Source organism: Rattus norvegicus, chromosome 8 (genome assembly GCF_021556685.1).
Source record: "Rattus norvegicus strain SHRSP/BbbUtx chromosome 8, alternate assembly SHRSP_T2T, whole genome shotgun sequence".
NCBI lineage: Eukaryota > Metazoa > Chordata > Mammalia > Rodentia > Muridae > Rattus > Rattus norvegicus.
In genome coordinates this window covers 63,116,974-63,142,500 of record NC_141541.1, presented here as the reverse complement: position 1 = coordinate 63,142,500, position 25,527 = coordinate 63,116,974, and the positions used below count along the sequence as shown (strand labels likewise).

General features: G+C 45.4%; 1 protein-coding gene and 1 pseudogene across 1 annotated transcript in view; one reads left to right on the top strand and one right to left on the bottom strand.

Annotated features, from left to right (window-relative positions):
• Positions 1 to 25,304, bottom strand: part of Chrna5 (cholinergic receptor nicotinic alpha 5 subunit) — a 28,227-nt gene extending 2,923 nt beyond the window's left edge. The window contains 5 exon segments of the mRNA NM_017078.2: positions 64 to 892; positions 2,439 to 2,548; positions 4,206 to 4,250; positions 6,847 to 6,998; positions 25,142 to 25,304. Coding sequence (NP_058774.2) covers positions 64 to 892; positions 2,439 to 2,548; positions 4,206 to 4,250; positions 6,847 to 6,998; positions 25,142 to 25,247 — 1,242 coding nt within the window. The 5' untranslated portion in view covers positions 25,248 to 25,304.
• Zc3h15-ps2 (zinc finger CCCH-type containing 15, pseudogene 2) lies at positions 8,168 to 9,403 on the top strand (annotated as a pseudogene).
• Positions 25,305 to 25,527: the final 223 nt, after the last annotated feature.

Genomic DNA, 25,527 nt, shown 5'->3' with positions numbered 1-25,527 from the left:
AAATGGAGGGTAAGGTTTGTGTAGACGCCCCACTTTGCGGGGGCGTTTATACTCGCCACAGACCTCGCGGACGTCGTTCTCTTTCACGACGTGCCTCGTGATGTAGCGAATGCAATCGAGTGCGGCTTCCAAAGTGTTCCGAGATTTAGGTCCAGCCCCACTCTCGGCTTCTTCTCTCTGAGTGAAGTACCTATCCGCATGACTTCTCATGCAGAGCAGCTTGGGAAGCTTGTGGAGAAATATCTTACGAACCCAGGGCGCCATAGCGTTGTGTGTGGAGGAAGAGCGGTGGTGGATGTTGATGGCAAAGACAGTCACCATAATGGATAGGGTCACGAAAATCATGGTGAACACCAAGTACTCCCCAATCAGGGGTATGACTTTGGAAGATGATGGTATGATCTCTTCGATTACCAAAAGGAAGACAGTCAGAGAGACGAGCACTGAGGTGCAGAGGCTAATCTTTTCACCCTCGTTTGAAGGGAGATAGAAGACAACCACAGTCAGAAATGAGAGCCCAATGCAGGGGATAATAAGAAACAAGGTATAGAAGAGAGGCAGCCGCTTAATCACAAAGGAGTACGTGATGTAGGGGTACCAGCAGCAGCTGTCCGTCCGGTTCCCCTTGCTCCCCATCGCGCTCATGATTTCCCACTCTCCATTGTCGAAAAAGTCTGTTCTGTCGACATCTTGGTCCTCTAGGATTATATCAACCTGGGATCCATCGTATGTCCACGAGCCGAATTTCATGGAACAATTTTGGAGATCAAACGGGAAAAAGGTAACGTCGATGGTGCAAGAACTTTTGTAGTTTGCTGGTTGCGTCCACGTGACAGTGCCGTTGTACCTGACAACTGTTTTCGTGCTGGCCCCTTCAAAACGTCCATCTGCACTAAAAGAAGCACACGACAATAGTGCCAGAATCAAACAAGCCACGGTCACATTTCGTAAGCCTAATACAGAGGGAACCTGTGGGTCATAGTGGGAAATGAGTTTGAAATTTCCGTCTGCCCAAATGCCTGCTCCACCCATGGTCACGCTTCGTGGACATCTTTCCAGCCTGTGATTCTGCTAGGACTGAACCTAGTCTTCCCTTTGTACTGTGAGATGGGCAAATGCATGTTCCTCAAGACATTGAGAATTTAGTAATGGGAAAGACGCCTCTTTACATACAAATATGGCCGGGCTGTTTATACACTGGGCATGCAGAAAGGCAGAGCCTGAATCCACATCCCTAGACTTCCTCCTCCACCCAAGTAAGAGATGACTTCTACCCTTGGAGGAAAGAGTGTCTGCACCATGCAGGTTGCACCGGTGCTCTCCTGGGCCGGAGTGGCCCCGATGCAGGGGAAGCACCCGATTCCTTCACTGTCTTGCTGTTTCTTCAGGTCCTGGCGTTTGCACAGCACTGTGCAATATATCTATGCTGAGTCACACGAATGTTTTCAACACGGACAGCAGCTGGTGCACAGGGAGCTGCACCACGCTACCGTGCAGGCGTGTTCATCCTTCCATACCAACATGGAAGTGAAAGGTTCCCAAAGGTCGGCTTCTGCACAGCATTTGCTCTGCCCGCATGCCAAAGCCTTTGTGCAAATAGGACAAAGTGCTTTCCGTTACTGAGGGTAAAGAGAATGTGCCAGAAGCCGCCCCTGTTATACCCTACGAGCCTTCTTCATCCTTCCATATCAAGGAGCACGGAAGTAAAAGGTTTCATAAGATCATTTTTTGCATAGCGCTTGCCCTAAAAGCCTTTGTGCAAACAAGGCAGCGTGCTTTAGGACACATGCAAACACTCACATTCACTCGGAGATGGCCCTGGGAGGGGTGGTGGACAGGGAATACAGCTGCTAACTGACAATTAACCACAAACTCACGTAGGAAAATGGATGGTGCCACCGTGACAATGTCTTCACATAATATCAGAAAACTGGGTTGATCACAAACTATAACCTCAACTAAAAAACAAGCCCCCACCCCAAACCTGGAAGTCTGACTTGAATAAGGGAATAAATGTGTATTCCAGTGTCTGGAGGTGAAACCTTACAGTACTGTCTGAGAGCTCTGTGATCATAGACAAGGGCCAAGTAAGACGGGTGACTCCCGGTGTAAGCGTGCTGTGAGCACACTGCCAGGCACACAAGCTTACTGTGTGTTAAGTTAGCTGCAGCCGTTATCTCTCCCCCTACTTCCCCTTATTCCTTCCTATGTTTGTCTTTTTTCTTATTTCAGAAATCAGATAACGCTTTTATGATTAAAACAACAACAACAACAATACACCAAAAAAGGCAAAGGACCCACAACAGCCATGCAACAAATAGATCACTTGACTCCATACCTAAACAATTTGCAGATGAGAGGGAAAAAAATCACTAGTGCTTAGTAGCAATACAAGTGTTCTTTCGGAAATTGGGAGTAATATTTAGAACGTAACTTACTTATCGAACAAAACGATGTCTGGGATCCACAGGGAGTCCGAAGGAACACGTATAATCTTTATCCCACCATAATCGTCAGGATTCCATCTCAATTTCACATCTATCCATTCCTTCAAAATGAGAAATTCACCCCCATTTCAATCAATCAATAGAAGTTTAAACTATACTTCTTTGCCATACCCAGGAACCTTGGACATGAATCATTTCTGCTCCTAATTCAGAGAACCTTCTCGACTAATAACAGCCCGTGCCTCTGTGCGATGGCGCTGTCTGTGGTCCTGATGGGGCACCGGTGAGGACCCATGCTGAGACATTCATCCTCAGCCTCTCTTCTCCCACGAGCTGACCATACCCAAAGCTTGAAGCCATGGGACCAGTCCCTAAGGTCCAGGTTTGGGGAAAACATTCTCTTTCCCGGCTGTCTCGTGGCCTGATTTGGTGGGAGGAGAGTTGGAGTTATGACACATCCCATACACTTAACCATTTTGTCCAGTGCCCGGGCAGGAACAGTTCCTACTAAGCTAAGACATGAACTGGAGATGTGGCCCAGCAGTAGACCTGCCTGGCATCCTTCAGGCCCTAGGTTCAATCCCTGGTGCAGCAAACAAATGAGTAACATCAGCCTGTCTTTTGTAAGTTTGGGGTTAGGGAACTGGTGGTAGGTATAAATAATCAGAGACAGAGAAAGAACAGACATGGGAGACCCTCAACGGCAGCTGGAGACACAAGAATGGTGGCCTGGAATTAAAAAGCCCTTCGTGTAAAAGGCACTCTCCATAAAGATAATTCATCACCAAGGGGGTCGCTGAGGAATGGGGAGGGTGCTGGAGGAGGAGGGTGGTTACAGGGTGGGTGGACACGGTCAATGCACGGTATCTGCATGAATGAAAATATCACAGTGAGGGAGTCCCAATAACATGCAGTTAGCATGTTAATAACGATAATAAAATAACTGGTTGGTTCTTATCATACCCTGTTGCAGTCAAATTAAAAGCCCAAATCCTGGGGCTGGACAGATGGCTCAGGATGAAGAATACTTGCTGCCGTTGGAGAACAACAGAGCCCAGTTCCCAGCATCCACATGGCAGCTTACAACCCTCTGCAGAGCCAGTTCCAGGGGATGCAGCGCCCTCTTCTGGCCTCCTTGGGTATTTCATGTACATGTGTATCTATGCAGATTAAATACTCATACATAAATATCCAAACCCATGCAGTGTCCTATAAGTTAATATTCCAGTGGCTTCTCATTGCTCCTTGGACCCTATCTCCACACCCCTCCCCGTGGCTCACACACTGCTAGCCACACCGGTTCCCTTACTAGATGCGATCCCTCCTCTGGGCCTTTTACTTGCTGACAAGTACAGTCCCTAACGCTCTCCGTACTCATTCCCGTGTGGTCCTCTCTCAGACTGTCAGTCTCTAAGGCACTAGGATGGAGATCCTGAGGAGCAGTGAGTTCTGTCAGTTCCGCTAATGCAGTTTCTCCAGTGCTGATCCCAGAACTTGGGAGGAGGAAGGCGGAAGACTGAAGCTACAGAACCAGACCCTGGTTCAAAACGAGTATATACAGACACACACACACACACACACACACACACACACACACACACACACACACACGCACGGTGAGCGCAGTAACTCCATCTACTCTCGGCTTCTGCGATCTGACAATCCACAGGGCACCCCCCAGCTCCTCCTGGCTGTAGGGCCCGTCATACACAGTGCTGCCAGCTGCTCACTCCGTGCCTGTGCGGTTGCCGTACGCACCTGCTTCAACCAGACGTTCGTCGTCATCAGCTGGTTTTTCTCATCCTGTTGGAAAGAAGAAGGAAGGTTGTTTGTTTCTGTTACATGGCAGTAATTCTTCAGGAATGTGTGCATTTGTGGCAGTTGCTCACAGTGACAGGCATCACCTAACGGTGACAAGCCACCGCCTACCTTTCTGAGTTCTGACAACCCCCTCCCAGAAAATGTAACTTCATTTCTCCTTTCTAGTTCTTCTTTGAATATCAACTGAAAGCATGAGTTTGCTTTCCCTGACATTCTGGCCTTCTCTTCGTTTTTTTCTGAAGACCCTGCCCTCTTTCTATAGCTGCTCTCAGACCTTCACTGCTGACCCCAACTCAAAGGCTTTCCTCAGGGCTGGGGATTTAGCTCAGTGGTAGAGCGCTTGCCTAGGAAGCACAAGGCCCTGGGTTCGGTCCCCAGCTCCGAAAAAAAAGACCAAAAAAAAAAAAAAAAAAAAAAAAGGCTTTCCTCTCCTCTCCATCTCCCTCCTCCCTGCACCAGTTGAGATTTACAGCTGCCCTGCCCTGCTTCTTTCCCCACCTTCTCTCCTCTCTCTCTCTCTCTCTCTCTCTCTCTCTCTCTCTCCCTCCCTCCCTCTCTCCCTCCCTCCCTCTCTTCTCCTCTCCTCTCCTCTCCCCCTCTCTCTCAAACTTTAACAATATGGTGTTAAAAACATCAGCTTTAAACACAATAATTGGTACGTCTCAGTACAAATGTGTGTTCCTCTCATACGGAATGAACACAATGCTAATTCATCTGGTTCTCAAGAAAATAAGATGAACCCTTGGGCTGGAGAGATGGCTCAGTGGTTAAGAGCACCGACTCCTCTTCCTGAGGTCCTGAGTTCAAATCCCAGCAACCACATGGTGGCTCACAACCATCTGTAATGAGATCTGATGCCTTCTTCTGGTGTGTCTGAAGACAGCTACAGTGTACTCATATACAATAAATAAATCTTAAAAAAAAAAAAAGATGAACCCGCTATTGCTCCTCTAAACATTCTGTAGTTCAGGTAAACGACCCTAAAGCATATGCTGCTAGCAATTCTATATTTAGGTTTCAGGGTCTCAGCTACGACATCTCCTCAAATTCAAGGGAGGATCTAAGATGAGCACGGCATTCCCTTAGCTCTAAAGGGTGGGAAGGCATGTGCTACTGTACTCAGCCTGCCCTTCTTAAAGGAAGGAGAATTCAGACATTCGTGTACAAACATCATTATAAGAAAACTAGACCATTTTATGCAAATAGAAATACGAGAATTTGAGAGAAAAGCAGTTGGCAAAATTGTATCAGAAACACATCTCAGGGACTGCAGAGTTGGCTCAGTGGTTAAGAGCATGTGTTGTTCTTGCAAAGGACCTGGGTTCAATTCCCACAAAGGTTCACCACCTTCTTAGGCACCAGACATGGCCATGATGCACAGAAGTGCATACAGCCAAGGTACTCATAGACACACACACAAAAAAGAAATAAATAAACATTCCAAGTTTGTAAAATGGCACAAAAGGAAAAAAATGGCAAGAAATACACAAATTGTATTTTTTAAAATACAGGGTCTCAGGAGCCCAAGCTGGCCCCAAACTCCCTCTGTAGTAGAGGATAGCCTGGAACTCCTGATTATCAATCCCAAGTGTTGGGATAAGTGTGAACCACCCTCTTACCTCAGCTATCAAGAATTAACATTAGTCACCAATGGACGGTACAATATGAATCTGTTTATTTTATTTCTACTTTTTTATACTTTAAAAACTCTGTAAAAATCATGTTACTTCTGTACTCATAACACTAATATTATTTTTAATATAAGTAAATATTTGCTCACTATACTAAAAAAGAATTATTGGTATTATCAGAACAAGAAGAAATTAGTTTTCAAAGTGTGACTTCCTTAGGGTAAACACTGAGAAGCAGAAAATTCACCCCTGATAGATGATACATAAAATTTCTCTGGAAAAATTGCTTTATTAATGTGTATCAGTGTCTTGCCTGCATGTGTGTATATGCACCATGTGCACACAGTGCTTATGGAGGTCAGAAGAGGGCACCAGATCCCCTGAAACTGGAGTTTCAGAACTTGGGAGGAGTGGTAGTGAGCACTACACAGGTACTAGGAAGCAACCCTGACCTCTGCAAGAGCAGCCCGAGCTCTTAGCCACCAAGCCTCTCTCTAGTCCCTGATATGCTTGAAGTATGGTTTTTCTTTCTTGAGACAGGGTTTCTCTGTTTAGCCCTAGCCATCCTGGAACTTGCTATGTAGACCAGGCTGGCCTCAAATTCAGATCCACCTGCCTCTGCCTTCCTAGTGCTGAGACTGAAGTCCCAGCACACGCTCACATACATTTAAGGGGAACCTCAATATAAAATGTTTTGATATCTTTAAATTTCACTAAGGATAGACTTACTGCTAGCAAATGACATAAAACAATTTCTAAACTTCACAACAACTTATAAGCAGGGTGTCATTACTCTGCCTGTGACACACTAGTAACTGTTCTCTGAATAGCCCCCTGAGCAAAGGGCTATGTTTGGTCACCTTGGTAACCTCCGGTGGCTGACAGACACCTGGGAAACCCTGACTTCCCTAAGCAGGGGTGGGGCATGGAATGGCATGAATACTTACCACGTCCACTAACTGAGATATCGCAAGGCCAAACTTGATTTTTATCTTGTCGCTCAGGTGTTCCACAGGGCGAACCCACCTTTCGTAGTCTTCAAATAAATCCCTAAACAAGCTGTCTTCATGTTTGGCAGCAGAGGATAGTTCAGGCAACCCTGCATAACAAGTTTGAGAAATTAGAATGCTGGCTGCTCTCCCCCAAGCACCCATACTTTAAGAAAATCAGCGTTATCAATAATCCTATTAAAACTTAAGTTACTATTGTTTTTGGTTTATTTGTTTGTTTGAAACGGACTGGCCTTGAACTCCCTATGTAACTGAGTATAGTCTTGAACTCCTGATCCTCCTACCTGCACCTCCAAAGTACCAGGATGATAGGCCCACCACTACACCCATTCAGCTAGTGTTAAGATTTCTTTTAAATTGTGTGTGTGTGTGTGTGTGTGTGTGTGTGTGTGTGTGTGTGTGTGTCCAGGGTTTATATGTGTGTATGGCAAGGGTATGTGCTCTCTACGAATACAGGCGCCCAAACTGGTCAGAGGTGTCAGATTCTCCCAGAGCTGGAGTTGCAGATGGTTGGGAGCTGCTTGATGTGAATGCTGGAATCAAGCTGAGGTCTTCTACAAGAACGGTACATGCTCTTAACACATGAGCCATCTCTCCAGTCTCCTAATGTGACTTTTAAAATGAAATTCAAGCACTATAGTCAAGTTAGAGACACTCGGGTTCAGATATAATTCTTAGTTAAATGAGATTAGTCACTATAGAAATATTCTGAATTGAGATGGCAGGGGAGAGGGAAGGACTAAGAAGGAAGGAGAAGGGAAACCACAATAGGGATATAAAGTAAATAAATAATTTAAAAATTACAAATAAATAAATAAAATCAAATAATATAAAAAGGTAAGAAAAAATAAATATCCTAAACTTCTTAATAAACATTCAAAGTTAATACAGAGCAACTTACCATTTAAATACCAGGGGCTGGTATATATGTACGTATGTATGTATGTATCTAACATCTATGTACATCTGTATGTACGTATGTATGTATGTATGTATGTATGTATGTATGTATTTAATTTGTTCCCTGTGTGGACTACAAGAACTGGAATGTAGCTTTGGGTCCAATGCCTCTCGCTGCCAAAACAAAAAGTAAAGGTTTTTCCACTGTCAGGATATCGGGATTGATATTCAAATTCAGATAGACTTAATAAATTCTAACTTTCCTTCATAAAAACATATACTGAACTCCCGCCGCGCTGCTGGACGCCCCAGTGGTAGCCATCTGTGTCACAGACGGCTTGGTGCCCCCGCCTCGGAGATGCCCCCCAAGAAACAGGCTTAGGCTGGGGACAGCAACAAGGCAGAGCAGAAGAAGGAGATCATTGAGGACAAAACTTTTGGACTAAAGAATAAGAAGGGAGCAAAGCGACAGAAATTTATTAAGGCTGTCGCTCATCAAGTGAAATTTGGACAACAGAATCCACATCAGGTAGCACAAAGTGAAGCTGAAAAGAAGTTGGAGAAAGAACCACAAGAACTACATGGGTTGTTCAAACTGGTTGTTGCTGCACAAAAAATAAGTAAAGGTGGGGACCTCAAATCTGTGGTGTGCGCATTCTTCAGACAGGGACAGTGGACTAAAGGAGGTGAGTGTAGGTTCTCTCATGACCCCACTTGGGAGAGAAGATGTGAAAAGCGAAGTGTTTACATTGATGCAAGAGACGACGAACTTGAAAAGGATACTGTGGATAACTGGGATGAGAAGAGGCTGGAAGAAGTAGAAAACGAGAAGCACAGTGAGGCGGAAAGAAAAAAACAAAAACTCAAATAGTGTGCATTTTCTTGAAGCTATTGAAAATAACAAGTATGGCTGCTTTGGGTGTGCCCTGGAGGTGGGGACAATTGCATGTATCGCCTCGCACTTCCTCCTGGGTTTGTGCTAAAGAAAGACAAAAAGAAAGAAGAGAAAAACGACGAAATCTCACTAGAAGATCTAACTGAAAGAGGGGGTTCTGCCCTAGGTCCAAATGTTACCAAAATCACTCTAGAATCTTTTCTCCCATGGAAGAAAAGGAAAGGACAAGAAAAGATTGATAAACTTGAACAAGATATGGAGAGGCGGAAAGCTGACTGAAAGCAGGGAAGCGCTGGTGATCAGTGGTCATGAGGTATTTGAATTCCGTCCTGAGTTGGTCAATGATGACGGCGAGGAAGCAGACAATACCCGTTATATTCAGGGAACAGGAGGTGATGAGGTTGATGACTCTGTGGGTGTAAATGACATAGATCTAAGCCTGCACGTCCCAAGAGATGTAGAAGAGACAGGGGTCACTGTGGCCAGTCTTGAAAGATCAGCACATATGCGTCAGATAGAGACGAGAACAAATTGAGTGAAACTTCTGGAGGTCTGGCTGAAAATGGTGAAAGAAGTGATTTGGACGAGGTCAGCGGAGGGGGAGGACAGGAAAATGGGTCCATCGATGCTGTTCCTGTTGATGGCGAAGATCTGGATGAACTAGAAGAAGAATTAGACACACTTGATTCAGAAGAATGACGACAAGGAGGAAAAGTAGGTCGGCTCAATACGATGAGCGTGAACTGAGATTGACAACGTTAATTGTTTTGCCACCCGGAATCAACAGGATGCTTATTTCCCCGTGATGATTCTGGAGGGACTCTGTCCTCCAAAAGGAATACTCTCCCTGCGTCTTCTCTTCTGACTCTGACTACAGCTCTTAGTACGTTCAGAGTAGTTGGTGATAAATTAAAAATGGTCATTATGGAAGACGATCACTGTTGTAACTGTCCACTCATGTAGGAAGTGTAACCGCTTTTCCAGCTTTTGTTTTCATTCATGTGTAATTTCCAGGAACAACAAATTCACACTTAAAACACTTGTGTTTGATGCAGTTTCTAATGAGTGGCTTCCTTTCCTTTGTCTTTATGTTTTAGAGACGTCCTGAAAAGTGAGCAGTGCACTTGATAAAGGAAACTGCATACGCAGGTTCAGTATTGTACATGGACACTGAGAATGGGACTTGTTCAATCCAACAGGGTCAGCTACAGCGCCCTGTATTAAAGCTGTTTGAAGTTCTCCCCTTTTTTGCCAATAGAGTTGTAAATAAAAACCACCATACATCCAAAAAATAAAAACATATACTGAAGTAAAATCCATTGATTAACTAGAAATATAAAGCCTGTATTTTAGTTGGTCTAACTTTATATATAAAGATATTGAATGAATTACTGAATTTGTCTTGCTATATATTTGTAAATTCTGCCCTCTATTATAAAGAGAATCCCAAGGACATGATCATAACCTTCCCAAAATGGCCCTGACAGTTTTTCCCATCGCAGAGAGTGAGCCCATCAGAGGTCTGGTTCTGTGGTCTAAAAACTGTGAGTTACCCTTGACACCGCTCTCTCCCTCACTGCTATACATAATCAGAGTCAAACAGACTTTGCCCTTAAAAATTCTCAAACGTGGGGTTGGGGATTTAGCTCAGTGGTAGAGCACTTGCCTAGCAAGCACAAGGCCCTGGGTTCGGTCCCCAGCTCTGAAAAAAAAAATTCTCAAACACATAAATTTCCTACTCTCTCTGCCATCACCGGCTAATCACAAGCTACTTGAATCCCTCTCCAGAACTGGAGAAATTCTACTAAAAGTAGTCTCACAGGCTGTTGAGATGGCTCAGCTATTAAGAGCACTTGTTACTCTTACAGAAGACCTAGGTTCAGTACTCAGGACGCACATGGTGATTCACTACCATCCACAACACCCGTTCCAAAGGATCCTGTGCCTTCTCCAACCTCCCAGGACACAAGGCACATACATACATGCAAGCAAAACACTCGTGAACACAAAATACAATAAATAACCCTAAGAAAATAACCAAACTGGTCTCTAAGGGATACGGATGAGGGGATCTCCCCATCCCCCCCCCCCCCCGAGCACTGTGCAGGCATTAAGTGTTGCTAAAATCAGTTACCATGAGTTCCCACTAAGGTCTTCAAACGCACATTGTAAGCACCTCTTCTGCTACCATGGCCTAATAACTAAGCACACACTGGAACATGAAGATATCTGAGTTCTAATTAGCTCTCTTCCTTGATCTTCCAGTTGCCTTAAGCAAAAAACAAATGGGCCTGACAGATAACTAGATAGCTAGTGTATCTAGATCTACTAGATAGAGTGTAGAACGCTACAGAAATCACAATAAAGCTATAGATTGACTGCAGCTCATCACTCTGGCTCCTAAAGGAGCAGCCCCGGGACTGCCTTAAACAATGTGCACCAGATTGCTTGCTTCCATAAGCATCAGTGAACTCTGGACCACCCTGCAACCATTTCCACTTTGGGCAGAAGGGGAGGAGTCCTGCTGTTACTGCTGTTACTGCTGCAGAGGGCTTTCTGTGACCGATGTGATGGCCTAGGAGGTGAAGGCACTTGCTGCCATGCATGAGTGACCTTGGGTCCTGCCTGGTGGAAGAAGGCGGACATTTGATAGCTGTCCTCAGGCACCCTACTCTCGCTGGAAACAGGCACCCTGAATGGTCTCGCCAGAGGCTGAGTCGGGGAGCCAAGCTGGGGCAGTGAATCAGTTCAAGAGTGTCCGGGAGAAAGAAAGTAAGTTAGAAAACAGAAATAACAAGAGAATAGAATGCTGAAATGAAGAACAGAGGCTGTAAGGGGTCAGAGAGGAGAACCTGCAGGCTCTGGTTGAAGAAGAGTTCCAGAGAGCCTTCAAGTTTCCAGGGCTCCGCCCCCACGCCTGGAGCCTTGACCACAGCTATGCCACGAGCCAAAAGCTCTGATACAGGAAGCACAAAGGAGGGAATACCTAGGGATACCGCTTGACTACTGCTGCCAAACACTGCCAGAAGCAAAAGCTGCTGGATACCAGCACTGGAGGAGTCTCTCTGCCCGCCCGAGACCGAGACCGCCATCCAGGTAGAGGGAGGAGCCACGGGCCAGGCGATCAGTTATAGCGCCATCTTGGCTGCACTCCACTTGCTCACCATGCTGTGGTTCTCAGCCAAGATCCAGACACTCCTTTCAAAACATGGACTGGCTGATGCTACACATCAGCCCAACAGCCTTCTTCAGCTTCCCATGCTCTGTCCCTCCCTCTGCTGTCATTGCTCTCCTTGGTTCCAACTGTACTGAAGGGATCAGCTTCTGACCTAGGACACCTTCCCATCTATGAGGCGCATGCCCTTCCTTCCCTGCGCCCTGGCTAAGTCAGTCAATCTTCAGATCTCGGCCAACACTTCTTTGAAACCTCTTTCCTGCCCCAGTTCTCATTGCGTTCCTCTAGCGCTTGTGTTTTAATGCGAATTGTTACCCCCACCCACCCACCCCCCAAAAAAAAACCTGTTTGCAGGCTAAAGGAAGCCTGCCTCCCAGCTGGCTCTGATTGGGAAATAAAGTTGACAGTGACCAATGGCTAGGCAGGGAGACAGAGGCAGGACTTTTGGGATTCCCAGGCAAGAAACCCGGAAGGAGGGGCTGGGGATTTAGCTCAGTGGTAGAGCGCTTACCTAGGAAGCGCAAAGCCCTGGGTTCGGTCCCCAGCTCAAAAAAAAAAAAAAAAAAGAAACCCGGAAGGAGAAGGAATAGAGGCTGAAAAGGGCATAGGATGGACCATGCCGTGAAGGAATAGGATGATAAGATGGCCGAAACGTAGGTGCAAAGGGAAAGCAGCCCCATGGGAGGGCTGCCCAGAAGTAAACAGGACAGCAAAGATAATTAGAAAGTGTTAACTCAGGAGTAACAAGGAGAACGTATGCTAGCCTCGGGGAGGTTTGGAAGTGCCCAACCATTAAGCAAGTTAGACATATTAAAATATAAAGGTTGTGTGTATTTGTCTTCTCATTGACGGATCCAGAGCTCTTGGGCGCGTCCAGAGCCAGGAGCATATAACTATTTACCACTGCAGGCTCCTCTGCACAGAGCAGTGTGGCTCATCTGTACTGCAGCTATGCGACCTTGAGTGTCTATGGTTAGTCTGTCTTCTCACTGTGTGCTTTTCCCATCCCTCTGTCTCTACACTTAATAACACAGAGACGAATGGTAGCCATGCATTCTGTTCAAGGAACAAACATGTAACTGAATAAGTGAGCCGGTAATCACTTGGTACCATATGCTGAACCTCATTTTTCTCTAACGATTTAGAATGTTACCTTTGGTTGTTGAACAGCTGGCATGAGAGCTGTCCTAATTTTCTCTGAAGTTCACTAGACTCATCGTCTTAAAATTATAGCGACCTTGCCTGCCTCAGATTTGAACATAAGGAGCACCACAGCACACTTGCTAAGAGTTTGAGAGCTAAGGCTGGCATAGTAGCATGCACCTGTAGTCTCACTCTAGAGCAGTGGCTCTTCAGGAGGTGACCCCTAATCATAAAATTACTTTTGTTGCTACTTCATAACTGTAATTTTGCTGCTGTTATAAATTGTAATGTAAATATCTGATATGCAGAATATCTGATATGCGACCCCTGTGAAAAGGCTGTGCGACTCCCAAAGGGGTCATAACCCACAGGCTGAGATCTACTCCTCAAGAGGCTGTGATACAGGATCACTTAAACCTAAGAATTTAAGACCATCAAGACCTCTTCTCAAAAACAAAACTTGGAATTTTAAAATATTCAGGCTAGAGCCCATTCTGGTCCCTAATATTTACCATGTGACTTCACGGTCAGTGTCCTAACCTGTCCGCATATAGATTTCTACACCTGTGAGAACAGGTATAGAACAGTACCTACCTTAAAAGGCTATTGTGGAGGCTAGAAGTGTGTGTGTGTGTGTGTGTGTGTGTGTGTGTGTGTAAGTGCCTGCAACAGCTTGCTTTTATTCCACAAATAATTGCTATGATAACAGAAGAAGATAGGCCTCTATAGGCGATCACACAAAGCAAGCAGCTACTGCAGAGCCTTTCTGAAGCCTTCCAATATCCAACAGAGATGCTTTCCAGGCAGTCCAAGGCACCAGAACCCTGCAAAGATACAGAGGAAGAACGTGTGTGTGGTACAAGGCACTCTCAGTGTGGTCGATGACAAAGCTTTCTCCGAGTTGTCTGTGTGTGTAGGGGCGGGGGGTGTTGTTTGGAAAAGCAGATTGTTTGGGGGGAGGTGGTTTTTTTTTTAACCTTTCAGTCAGTGTCTTACTCCATAACCTAGGCTTGCATACAGTCCTAGCTCTTGCTGACTCTACTTCTTGGTGCCAGAGTCACAGGTATGTGTTAGCACACCTGCCTTCAAGCCTAGTCATTAAAGCTAGTGAGGAGATTGTCAGTGTACTAATTGCCATAAATCACAAATCCCTGAAAAAAAAAAACCAGGGAACCAAGTAGTTAAGCCGCCTGGGAGAAGCACATAAGCACTCCATGACAGCTCCTCTCAAGTCTTCGAAAGTCCAACAAATGAAAGCTAAGCTGACAGGTACCGTGTGGAATGTGTGTGACAGGTATCGTGTGGGGATGTGTGTGTCATTAACATCCAGAGACTCAGTTTTAATTCTGGATACCAACTGTCTCCGCTTGAAGAATTGGAATATGACATTTAAAATGTTTACATAAAAGCAGGGATGGTGGCACCCATAGGGAATTGAAGCATGCAGGGACCTAAGGGAGAAATATCAAGACTTCCAGTCCAGCACAGGCTGCAGAGCAGGTTCAAGGTCAGCCTGGACTGTCTAATGACTCAAAGTCAAGTAATTTACTAAAATTACACTCATTTCCAAAGAAATACCCCTGCTCCTTAATTTCACTCTGGTGAAGAAGAGAACAGAACTGCAGAGCTGAAAACCTTCCCTGAATGTGTGGCCTTTGACCTCTGCATGCTATAATATCTAATCTATATAAAAAGAGGATTATCTCATCGGCAAAATATACTTGTTCGTAATGTATGGCAAGAACTCTCAATCCATTACACTAGATGTTCCCTCTCCCTAAAGCATCCATTCCTCCAGTTCAGGGGTTTGAACCTAAGACCTTCAACCTGCCAGGCACCAAGCCACACACGCGGCCCTCTCCTTGCTTCCTGAGCTCTCAATAAGTTTCTCCAGCTGAGCCTTAACTCACTCTGTAGCCCAGGCAGGACCAGAAACTGTGACCTCCTGCCTAAGTTTCTCATTTGGTTGAATCTACAGGTCTGGGCTACTAGAACTGACCACACTGGACCAATTTTATATGTTTCAATTTTTCATTATAAAACACTAATAAGCTGAGCGTGGTGATATACACCTTTAACTCCAGAATGAGGGAGGCTGAGGCAGGAGGATCCTGAGTTCAAAGCTAGGCTGGGCTACATACAATGTTAAGACCCCATGTATAAACAAATAACATTAAAAAAAGATAACCTCTGCTTAGTTGTTTTAATGTAAATCAAATAAATTTTCTTACTATAGCAGGTGGTATCTAAGTAATGTAATATCTATTTAGTTTTATTTTTTCTCCATGCTTGCCCAAGTGCTCAGCTGTGAAACATGCATGCAATGCCTGTCGAGGCCAGAAGAGGGCACAAGATCCCCCGGAAATGTGGGTTACAGACAGCTGTGAGCCATCCTGTGGGCAATGGAAATCAAATCCCAGTTCTCTGGGAGAGCAGTCAATGATCTTAGCCACTGAACCATCTCTCCAGGCCCATGTCCAAGTCGTTTCTCAAGATTTACATTTTCGGGGTTGGGGATTTAGCTCAGGAAGCGCAAGGCCCTGGGTTCAGTCCCCAGCTCCAAAAAAAAGAACCAAAAAAAAAAAAAATTTACATTTTCCCCACTGTTGATCCTAAGTAGCCAAAGATACAGTTAAGGACTGTAAAAGCCACTTCTAGGGATGCCTGATAGTGTTCTCTACGGCATTTTCCCATGAAGGATTACAATTTTTCTCACTGAAAAGTAGGAATTCTTGAAAGAGTCACCAACGTGTTGGTGAAAAAATGTGGCTACTGCCAATCTTTTTCCAGCCTACAAATTAAGACATCTGCTGCAATGGTTAGTTTCTTCCAAAAGTTGTTAAGCCTTCAGCATCTGCCACAGCTTGGAAACACACCAGAACCCAAGTCTGTACCTACCTCAGTGTTTCCTCTCAACAGATCCAGGATGGCTGTGACCATGGTGGCCGCTGCATTAGGGGCAGAACAGAACACAAGGACACAGCATATGGCCTACTGGGATGCAAACTTGTTTGTGTCGTACTTAGAATTCTGTGGCCATGCAGAGGACACCGCACAATAAGAACGGTGCTTTCTGGCATGTGCTCCAATATACAATCTGCAAGCTTAAACATGGCTGGAACCTTCTAATCTAAACGTTAAGATCTCTTGACTTGGCTTGACTGACATTTTGAGACCGGCGATTCTTTGTTGTGTGGGAGCTCTCCTGGAGCTGTGTGTTTCAGCTTCTACCCCAGATACACTGTCTTTATGCCACAACCATAAGTGCCTTTAGGCACTGCCCAGTGGGAGGAGGGGGACCAAAAAATGCCCCTCTCTGAGAAGCACCGCTCAAACAGTAGCAAGTATGCAGCAGAGGCCCTGACCTGTTTTTTCTCTGAATGATAACGTTCATTACAAAAGTAAGGTACAATCATTGTTACAATTCAAATCTAGCAGTTCGTTTAGTAGGGAATCTACCTCTCCTCTTTCTGACTCGAGTTAACTGCTCATAATTTGAAGGGTACGCATTTTAACTACAAACGCACGTGCACATCATATATGCCCAGAATAGCACATATCTCCCTTTTAAAGTTCCTTGGCTTTACTTTCCATTCAAAACTATGTTACAGTTATCCATCTACCTCTATTCTTTCTTCATAAGTAAAAATCAGTCTGCATTATGGGCACGGGTCGTACTTTAAGGTTTCACAGGCAGGCGTCTATGCGGTGTTCGTTTGGATTTGTTTTCTTTTCTTTTCTTTCTTTTTTTTTTTTTTTTTTTTTTTTTCCGGAGGTGGGGACCGAACCCAGGGCCTTGCGCTTGCTAGGCAAGCGCTCTACCACTGAGCTAAATCCCCAACCCCTCTGGATTTGTTTTCAATGATGATGCTACAGAAGATGCTGTAACTGGCATCCTCGTACATCTGTCTTTCCCCTCTTAAGCAGAGGCTGACCCTTAGAATTAGGACTGCTAAGTCAAGGGTATGCACACTTTCAGTTGTGCTAGGTACTGCCAAGAGCCTTCCCTAACTTCTTCACAGGCTCCGTGAGAGTGAAATACATCGTGCACCTAAAAGGATTTGTAATGGTGAGAGATATGCTCTATTCCCGACCCAAAATGAAGGCATTTCTGGAGTAGTTAATGCTCCCCTCTAAGTCTCCTTGTATCTTTCTTTAAGTTAACAAAAAAAATGACTTTAATACCTTTTTAAAAAAAACTCCTCCTTGCTGCGGTCCTAGGAGAGCTATTTTAAGAGCTGTCAGGATAAAGCAGGGAGCATAAGTATTTAGTTAATATGAGGGACTAAGTATGCATGAGCTCAGCGCTTTCGATGTGACAAATCGGGCCAGAACGCTTACTAATCATTGTTTTAGTATTACAGATGAGCGGGGGGTGTTGTTTTCCATTGATTTTTAACACAAAATTCCAGGACACAATTACACTGCAACTGCTACTACAAAGTTCATTTCTGCTTCTTTCCCTGACTCTCAGAACCTAAGGAGTAACACAATGACCTCAGGCAGTGTTAGGTTTATGCCCAGTCAATAGTCCTCAAGGAGTTCAAAAAAAAAAAAAGGTTAAGCATTATCAAAATCAAATAAATGCAGAGTTTGCTATTTTAACTTGGCATTAGAATTCTTTCAGTAGGTAATAAATATATGTTTAAGCTAGTACGTTTACAGTGTTAGGAAATAAAACATCTAATGGGCGCGGGGAGCTGGGAAGCCTATCTGACCTTCATAGACTCCTGCAAACCTCTTCCCCTGGAGCCGTCGGGGTGGCACACCCCTGTCAGCCCAGATTTGTGCTGCAGTCAGGACAATCAGGAGTCGAAGGCCATTCTCAGCTGAGGCTGAGTCTTTTCTTAGGATTGTCCAGTTATGAACAAATAATGACTTAAAATGACTTAAGGAAACAGAGAAAGATGGAAATGAGAACCAGGCACGTGCCTACAGTCCCAGCACCCAGGTGGCTCAGGCAGGAATTCTTCAGGAGTTTGTTGTAGCCAGAAGTTAAAACTTTCTGCGTACGTGTATTTCGCTTGCATGTGTGTACATGTGTGCACCACATGAGTGCTTGATCCCCTCAGAGGCCCGGAACTGGAGACTGGAGGTTGTGAGCCACCATATGGGTGCTGGGAATCAAACCCAGGTCCTCTGTAATAATAAGTGCTCTTAACCAATGAGCTATGTCTCCAGCCCCAAGACCTTGGGCTTGAGGCCAGCCTCGTCTATCCTTGAGTTCAAGAGCAGCCTTAGCCACAAGGAGACCTTGTTTCAAGAAAAAACAAGAAAAGGGAAAGGGGTAGAGAGCTGCTTTCTGTGAACAAGGAGCTAGTACTTGGCCTCTATTAGTCTTTTCAGATTTTTTAAAAAAATCTATGTGTATGTGTGTGCCATGTTGTGAGTGTACATACAGAGGCCAGAAGAGAGCACTGGATTCTCTGGAGTTGGAGTTTCCAGTGGTTTAACTACTTCATGTGGGTTCTGAAAGAGCAGCAGGTACTTCTTTCCCCCTCTGAATCACCCTGGCTGTCACGTAGATCTGCCTGTCTCTGCCTCCGGGACTAAGGGTATGTGCTACACCCTGAGCAGCAAGTATTCTTAACCACTACGCCATCTCTCCTCTCCTGCCCTAGGTGTGTCTGTCTCTCTGTCTCTGTCTCTGTCTCTGTCTCTGTCTCTGTCTCTCTCTCTGTCATTAGATTTTTTTTTTTTTTTTAGATTTCCTTATTGATTTTACGTATATGAGTATGCTGTCTTCAGACACACCAGAAGAGGGCATCAGATCCCATTACAGATGGTTGTAAGCCACCATGTGGTTGTTGGGAATTGAACTCCAGACTTTTTTTTGGGGGGGGGTCTTTTTTTTCGGAGCTGGGGACCGAACCCAGGGCCTTGCGCTTCCTACTGGGGACCGAACCCAGGGCCTTGCGCTTCCTAGGCAAGCGCTCTACCACTGAGCTAAATCCCCAACCCTGAACTCCAGACTTCTTAAAGAGCGGCCAGTGCTCTTAACCACTGGGCCATCTCTCCAGTCTCAACCCCAGGCTTCTATTAGTTTTGTGTCATAGAGGTGAACATACACTACTTTCACTGGACCCTGAGAATGACACTAGTTGACACGAATGGGGACTTACCTCGATAGCTCTCCTACTTAAAGTGTGCTCTCCACAGCAGTGGCTACATACAAAAATGACATCTACCAGGCCTACATGAGACCCTGCCTTAAAAACAAGCCAGCAAAAAAAAAAAAAAAAAAAAAAAGAAAAAAAAGAAAGAAACTCAAGTACAGCATGAATTTCACAAACTTCCCTTGGAAGCTTAGAGATATTTGAGTCTTAGGCCCTGCCTCTGACCTTCTGAATCCCCAGATGCCCTTAACCCCCAAGGGATCCCTTCACACAGCAAAGTATGAGAGGCCTTGCAACAGGACTGCAAGTGGGATTCTCAGGAGTCGGAGAAGAACAATTCTGTCCCTGATGGCTAGGGATGTGAAACATTTTTATATGTGCTCTGACTATCTGTTATTTCATCTTTTTGAGAAGCCTCTGACGGGTGCTAGCCCATTTACCAACAGGACTGAGTTTCTGTATTGGGGTGTTTTTTTTTCAAGTTCTTTTTATATTGTAGGCATTAATCTTCTATAAAAGCGAATCGCTATCAAAACATTTCTTCCATTCTCTATGGCCTTGAACTCCTCTTGCCTCTGCCTCCCAAAAGTAGTGGGTTAGCTTGATGCTCTGCCTCCCAAAGGTAGTGGGTTAGCCTGCTGCTGTTTATATTCTGGGGTTAATATTGGTTCCTCAGGAAGGGTTGGCCCCTGACAAGTAAACCATCATGTACTCAGGTGATGCCCTGTGAACCTCCTCTCCATTTTAATTGGTCAATAAAAGGCTAGAGCCTGTGATTGGGCAGTGGAGGGGGAAGGTGGGACTGGAGGCTTGAGAGGTAGAGAAGGAAAGAGAGAAGCTGGAGGAAGAAGAGGAGAGAAGCTAGAGGAAGAGGAGAGGACTGAGGAAGAGGAGGAGAAGTCACACTGAACCAGAGCTGTGTGTCTGGGAGAAACACAGGTAACAAGGGGTCTCATAGCTGGGGAAGAGTGAGAACAGCTCTAGATCTGCCCAATCCAGGCATATGGCTTATAATTACAATAACTGGATTGTGTGTCTTTTATACAAGCTTATTAGTGTTGGAAATTCCAATGACACTCAAGTTCTGGGAATACAAGTGAGTACCACCATACCTGGTCAAAATAAATTTTAATTTCAAAATAAACTGTGTGGAAAGTTAGATGTAAGCGTATACACAAAAACGACAAAGGCAGCTTCCACCCTGCCTGCATTCCCTGGGTCTCTGCTGAACCTTGGTTCAGACCCCATATGCTCCTTTCTGTGGAGCCTCTCAGCCCTGCCTTCTATCTCTTCCCATTCCTTTGTCAGCTCCATCCATGGAGACTCCAACTCTTGACAGAGACCCAGGACCATCCTATCCCTTTCATCCTTGTCTCTCCAGACCTATTCTTTGTCTAACTACAATCTATGTGCAAAACCCTTGATCCCACCACACCTCAAATTCCCTGGGGACTGTGCCACTTGTGTGGACAGGATCCCCTTAGCTCTTTCCCAGAGGCCCTCTCAGCCTTCCTTCTCACCCATCTCATTCCTCTCTGATGCCCACCAGCCTGCAGAATGCACTCTCTACCAGGGAACCCCTGCTGCCACACTTTCCTAAGATCCAGAGAGGGCAGTGTGGTGGAACACGCCTTTAATCTCAGCACTTGGGAGGCAAAGGCAGGCAGATCTCTGCATTCAAGATCAGCCTGGTCCAAAGAGCTAATTCCAATACAGCCAGGGCTACATGGAAACCATGTCTCCGTGCATGGGCATGGGCAGGTGGGGGTGGAAAATTCCAGAGAGGGCAATAGAAATCAAGGAAGGGAATACCCAACCAACAAAGACAATGATAGATATCCAGTCCTAGAATCACCTCAGTCATCATAACTCCATACATATAGGAACGAAATCTAAACAGACTCACCAAATAATGAAAAGTTACATCTAGCTGAGTCATTGGCCAAAGGGATGTCATGGAAACCCCCAAACATCTCGGTCTATTGTCAAAGCTACTGGTTGTTTCCCACAGACTGATAGTGAGGCCCTGTGACTGAAGTCAACACTTGCATATCTCATAGAACACAGAGAAGTCAAACTGGTGCCTAACTAGAGCTGTCACTCCTACTGACTAGTGTTCACGGTACTGGAAGATGTTCTACCACACACTCTGCAATCCACAGCAGTGACATGCCTACGTGACATGCTGGTGCAGTGGTAGCACACTGTAGGAGTGACTAGCCATTCTAACTGGATCTCAGACCAACTACACAAAACAGAAAGCCAAATACCACTGTTCCACTAAAAGGACAAAGCCATAAAATGACTCCTAATGACATTCTGCTATATTAACAGACCAGTGTCTCACTCAGCCACCATCAGAGAAGCCTCCTTCTACATCGGATGGGAACTATCACAGAGACCCACAGCTGGGCAATGTGTGCAGAGGGAGAGAGACTTTGGAATGCTTAGTCTAAAACAGCACGTCTTTATTAAACCAGTCTCCCAAGGGCTTGGGGAGCTATACAGAAGAAGAGGCAGAAAGACTGAGAGCTAGAGGGATGGGTGACGTCAAGAAAACACACAACAGGAGTGGCACACACATGAGCCCACAGAGACTGTGACAACATGCACAGGGCCCACACAGGTTCAAGCCAGATAGTGTCTCAGACATGGTCTCCCACTTATAAGTTCAAATTGGCAACCTCTTGTAAAGGAAAACATTCGTTTTCTCCAATGGAGTCTCATTGGGTATATTAAACACACTTAAGGATAAGCCTCATGCCCAGTTGATGGCCAAAACAAAACAACCTCAATGATAGTTTTGCAGACATGTTTGCCTCATATTGCTTTGTTTGGGCTTTTGTTTCATTTTGTTTTGTTGTTATTTTGTTTTGTTGTTGTTTTGTCTTACCAGTCTTTCCGCTTGTATATTATGATTTCTAATTTAGTGGGGTTTTGTTTTGTTTGTGGTGTATGTATGTGTTTGTATTTTGTATTTTTTCTTTTTTTTTTTTAATTCTAGTTTGTTCTCTGGGTGGGCATAGAGTTGTGTGGGTCGGGAGGCAGGGATCCAGGAAGAGTTGAGGAATGGAAACTGATATTGTATGAAAAAAACCATTTTCACTAAAAGTATATATTAAAATATTAACCCCCCAAAGTTAAATACCTGTTCCGTTTCACCTCTGTTGGCTGAGTAAAATATGAGGTTAGCTAAGAATAGTGACGAAAAGCAAAGCTCCAGCCAGACTCCCCAAGTTCAAATCTAGATTCTCTCATCCATCAGCTGCAGCCTAGACCAAATCATACAAATGACTTGTATACCAACCTCCTCCTCTGATGAATTAAGCTCTAAAAAGGCGGAGAATTATGTTTATAGTCATCTCACCAGCGCCTGATTTGTCCTGAATGAATCCTGCAGGATGAGTTGCTGGAAATACTTCACACACTGTGGTTGCTTCGTGGGAGTTAAAAACGTACAAAGTCGGAGCTCTGAATGCATGCTCAATAAATGTCAATACTTTCTTTAAAAATAGGGAATAAATGATAAAAGTGAAGTTGACAGCCACATGAGTGTATTTCTATGAAATTATTTTACCTCCCTTTGACTGAAGAACATACACTAAAATAAAAGTTTCAACCATTTGAAATGCTGCACAGCTAAGAACTACACCTAACTAATGACTGTTTAATTTCCATAAATGTCCTTATCACAGGTCAGCTCAGAGACCTATATTATCTTAATGTACTGGTAAATTATATTTCATTGCCAACGAAATTGCCTTCCAGGCTACTTTCCACAGCTCTTCGACCTTCAGTCAGCCAAATAGGTATGGCTGCTGGCTGATGAGGCGAGAATTATTTTTGTCTGGGATTTGGCTCATAGGAAGCCATAAGAGCTATGGTGAGAATCTAAGATGAACATGAGAACAATAAAACATAAATGTAAAAATCAATTCTCTGAAAAACACCCACCCCTCTCTGCCATCTTAAAGGGGGAGAGATAAGGAGTCAGCAAAGTTGAATATGCTCCCCCCTCAAAAAAAAAAGAACCCACAGCCAGCTCCTAGGTCTCTTAACTCCACACGGAGCTTCCGCCACTGAGAAGTCAAAGGTAGTAGAACACAAAAGCATATTAACATGTATTGGCAAATATGCAACAATATCGCTCTGTATCACTCATGGTCTTCCTCACGACACTCACTTAGAATGCACAGAACTTAAGAAGTTTAGAGCCGTCCAGGCGAATATTTAATGGCCTTTTCTTCCAAGTGAGAAAATATCCAGGGTAATATTATTCCATTCATCCATTTATAAACATTTACTAGACTCCTATAATAAACTAGGTATTAAGGACACAAAGATAAACAGAAGAGCAGAGAAGCTCTTAAGGGTTGGGAGATGGCTCAGCTTGTCAAAGTGTTTGTTTGCTGCACAAACACAAAGACCTAGGTTTAACCCACAGCAAAATGTTAAAGGCCTAGCAAGAAGGTCTTCTAATCTGTAAAAACTGCCCTAGTCATCCCAACACTAGGGAGGCAGACACAAGCAGGTCCATGGAATTCAACAGGATGGTCAACTAGCCTATCCTAACCCATGAGCCCCAGGTTACAGTGAGAGAGTGTCACAAACAACAAAAAACAAACAAACAAACAAAAACAAATTGGACAGCCCAAAGAACAATACCCATGGCTGACCTCTGGCCTCTACCAGTCCATGCACATACCCACACACAAAGGAATCGTAGTTCTTAAGGAGCTGTATGGGGAGAAAAACTATTACACAGATGGTTATTATTAAAGAAGCTCCACTGAGTGGGAACAGAAAAGAGTAGGTCATCAACTCTGGTTAAAACACCAAGCCCTGCAAAAGAGTTAGCTATTCACACCATTGAAGACTTGGCAACAATGATTTATCTTAAAACAGGGAAACCTTTTCGAATTCCCAGCTCTCTCAAAAGAGGCAGGGATACCATTTTCTAGGCTGTCAGGCACCGCCTGGCGTTTATGTGCACCAATCGATCCCGAAAACAGCTGGGAAAAGTAAAGCAGTGTTGTGCTCATTTTTCAAGGGACAAAAGCGGTGGACTGAATTCTGTCCTAAGACAAGACACACTGGAGACATAATTTGAGACAAGAACATCCCTTTCCTTCTCTAAACTGTTAACACTCTCTGCAAAGATTTCATGGCTTCAATAGACCCATCCTCTAGTCTGTGAAGTTACCACTTCCTAAAGAAAAGCAGGACTCACAGTCTATGAACCTTAAGACTAGAAAGACAAATAAAGGTCCACCAGGTATCCTCGGCTCACTCAAACTGAACGTCAGGGTGCAGCAACCTTTCACTTAAAGGAGCCGCACCTTCTCTAGTATAGGACACACCACAGTGCTCCAGAAATGGTAGTTTGATGGCTTTTTTTTTTTTCCAAAGTACTTAATGGGCTGACTAAAATATGCTAAAGCACTGGAAATTCAAAGTATTAGCTAGGCTGTTTGTTTGTTTCTATCCCATCACACAACATCTGAAACGCTGACTTGGGGAGGGAGACGGGGAGCGGGAGAGCGAGGGGGCTGGGAATGGGGTACGAGCGAGCTGTGTGAGCGAGCTGTGTTCCAAAGCGACGAGGTACGGAGATATAAGTCATGAGTCCCGAAGCCGGGATGTTAACTGCCTAGCATTTCGTCAGCAAACGTTTGCTTCTTCTAGCAAAGACGCTGCAGGAGTGAGGGAAGAGAGGGTAGGTTACAAAGTCTCAAAGGCGAGCGAGCATTAAGCCCAAAGTCTCCACACCGTGAACGAGCCACAAAGTGGGAAGCCCGATGACAGCGGCAAGCTCTAGGAAAGTTGTACCGAGGCACGCCCTACACCAGCCACCCAACGGTGACAGCCACCGAACACCGAAACGGGCCTTTTCTTTGCATTTGGGTGCTAACCTGAAACCTCACCCGGAATTTCCAGAAGAAAGGGGAACGGAACGGAGCCCCGCTGCGCGGCCCCGCGCCCCGCAGCCCCGCCCCAGCTCACCTCCCCGCGTGCCCCGCGCCGCCCCGGTCGGCCGCCAGCGCCCTGCCAGCAGCTGCACCATCAAGAGCAGGCGCAGCGCGCGCCGCCGCGACCCCCGCACCGCCATCGCCCGCCCGCCGACGGCCGCCTCGCGGATAACTCCGGACCCCGAGGGGCCGAGCAAGCGGGCTGCCGCCGAACTCCTCTCGTTCCTCGGGTGTCTCTCGCCGCTCGCCGCTCGCTCTTCAGCGCCTGAACGAAGCCCACCTCGCTGCTCCGTGGAAGATCCGCGGAGTCCGAGGGCGGAGCTGTGGCGCCTGGCCCCGCCCCGATGGCCCGCAGCCCCGCCCCCAGAGTCCGCACCCTATTCTTCTAGGCTCCGCCCCTGGTCCAGCCCCATCCACTCG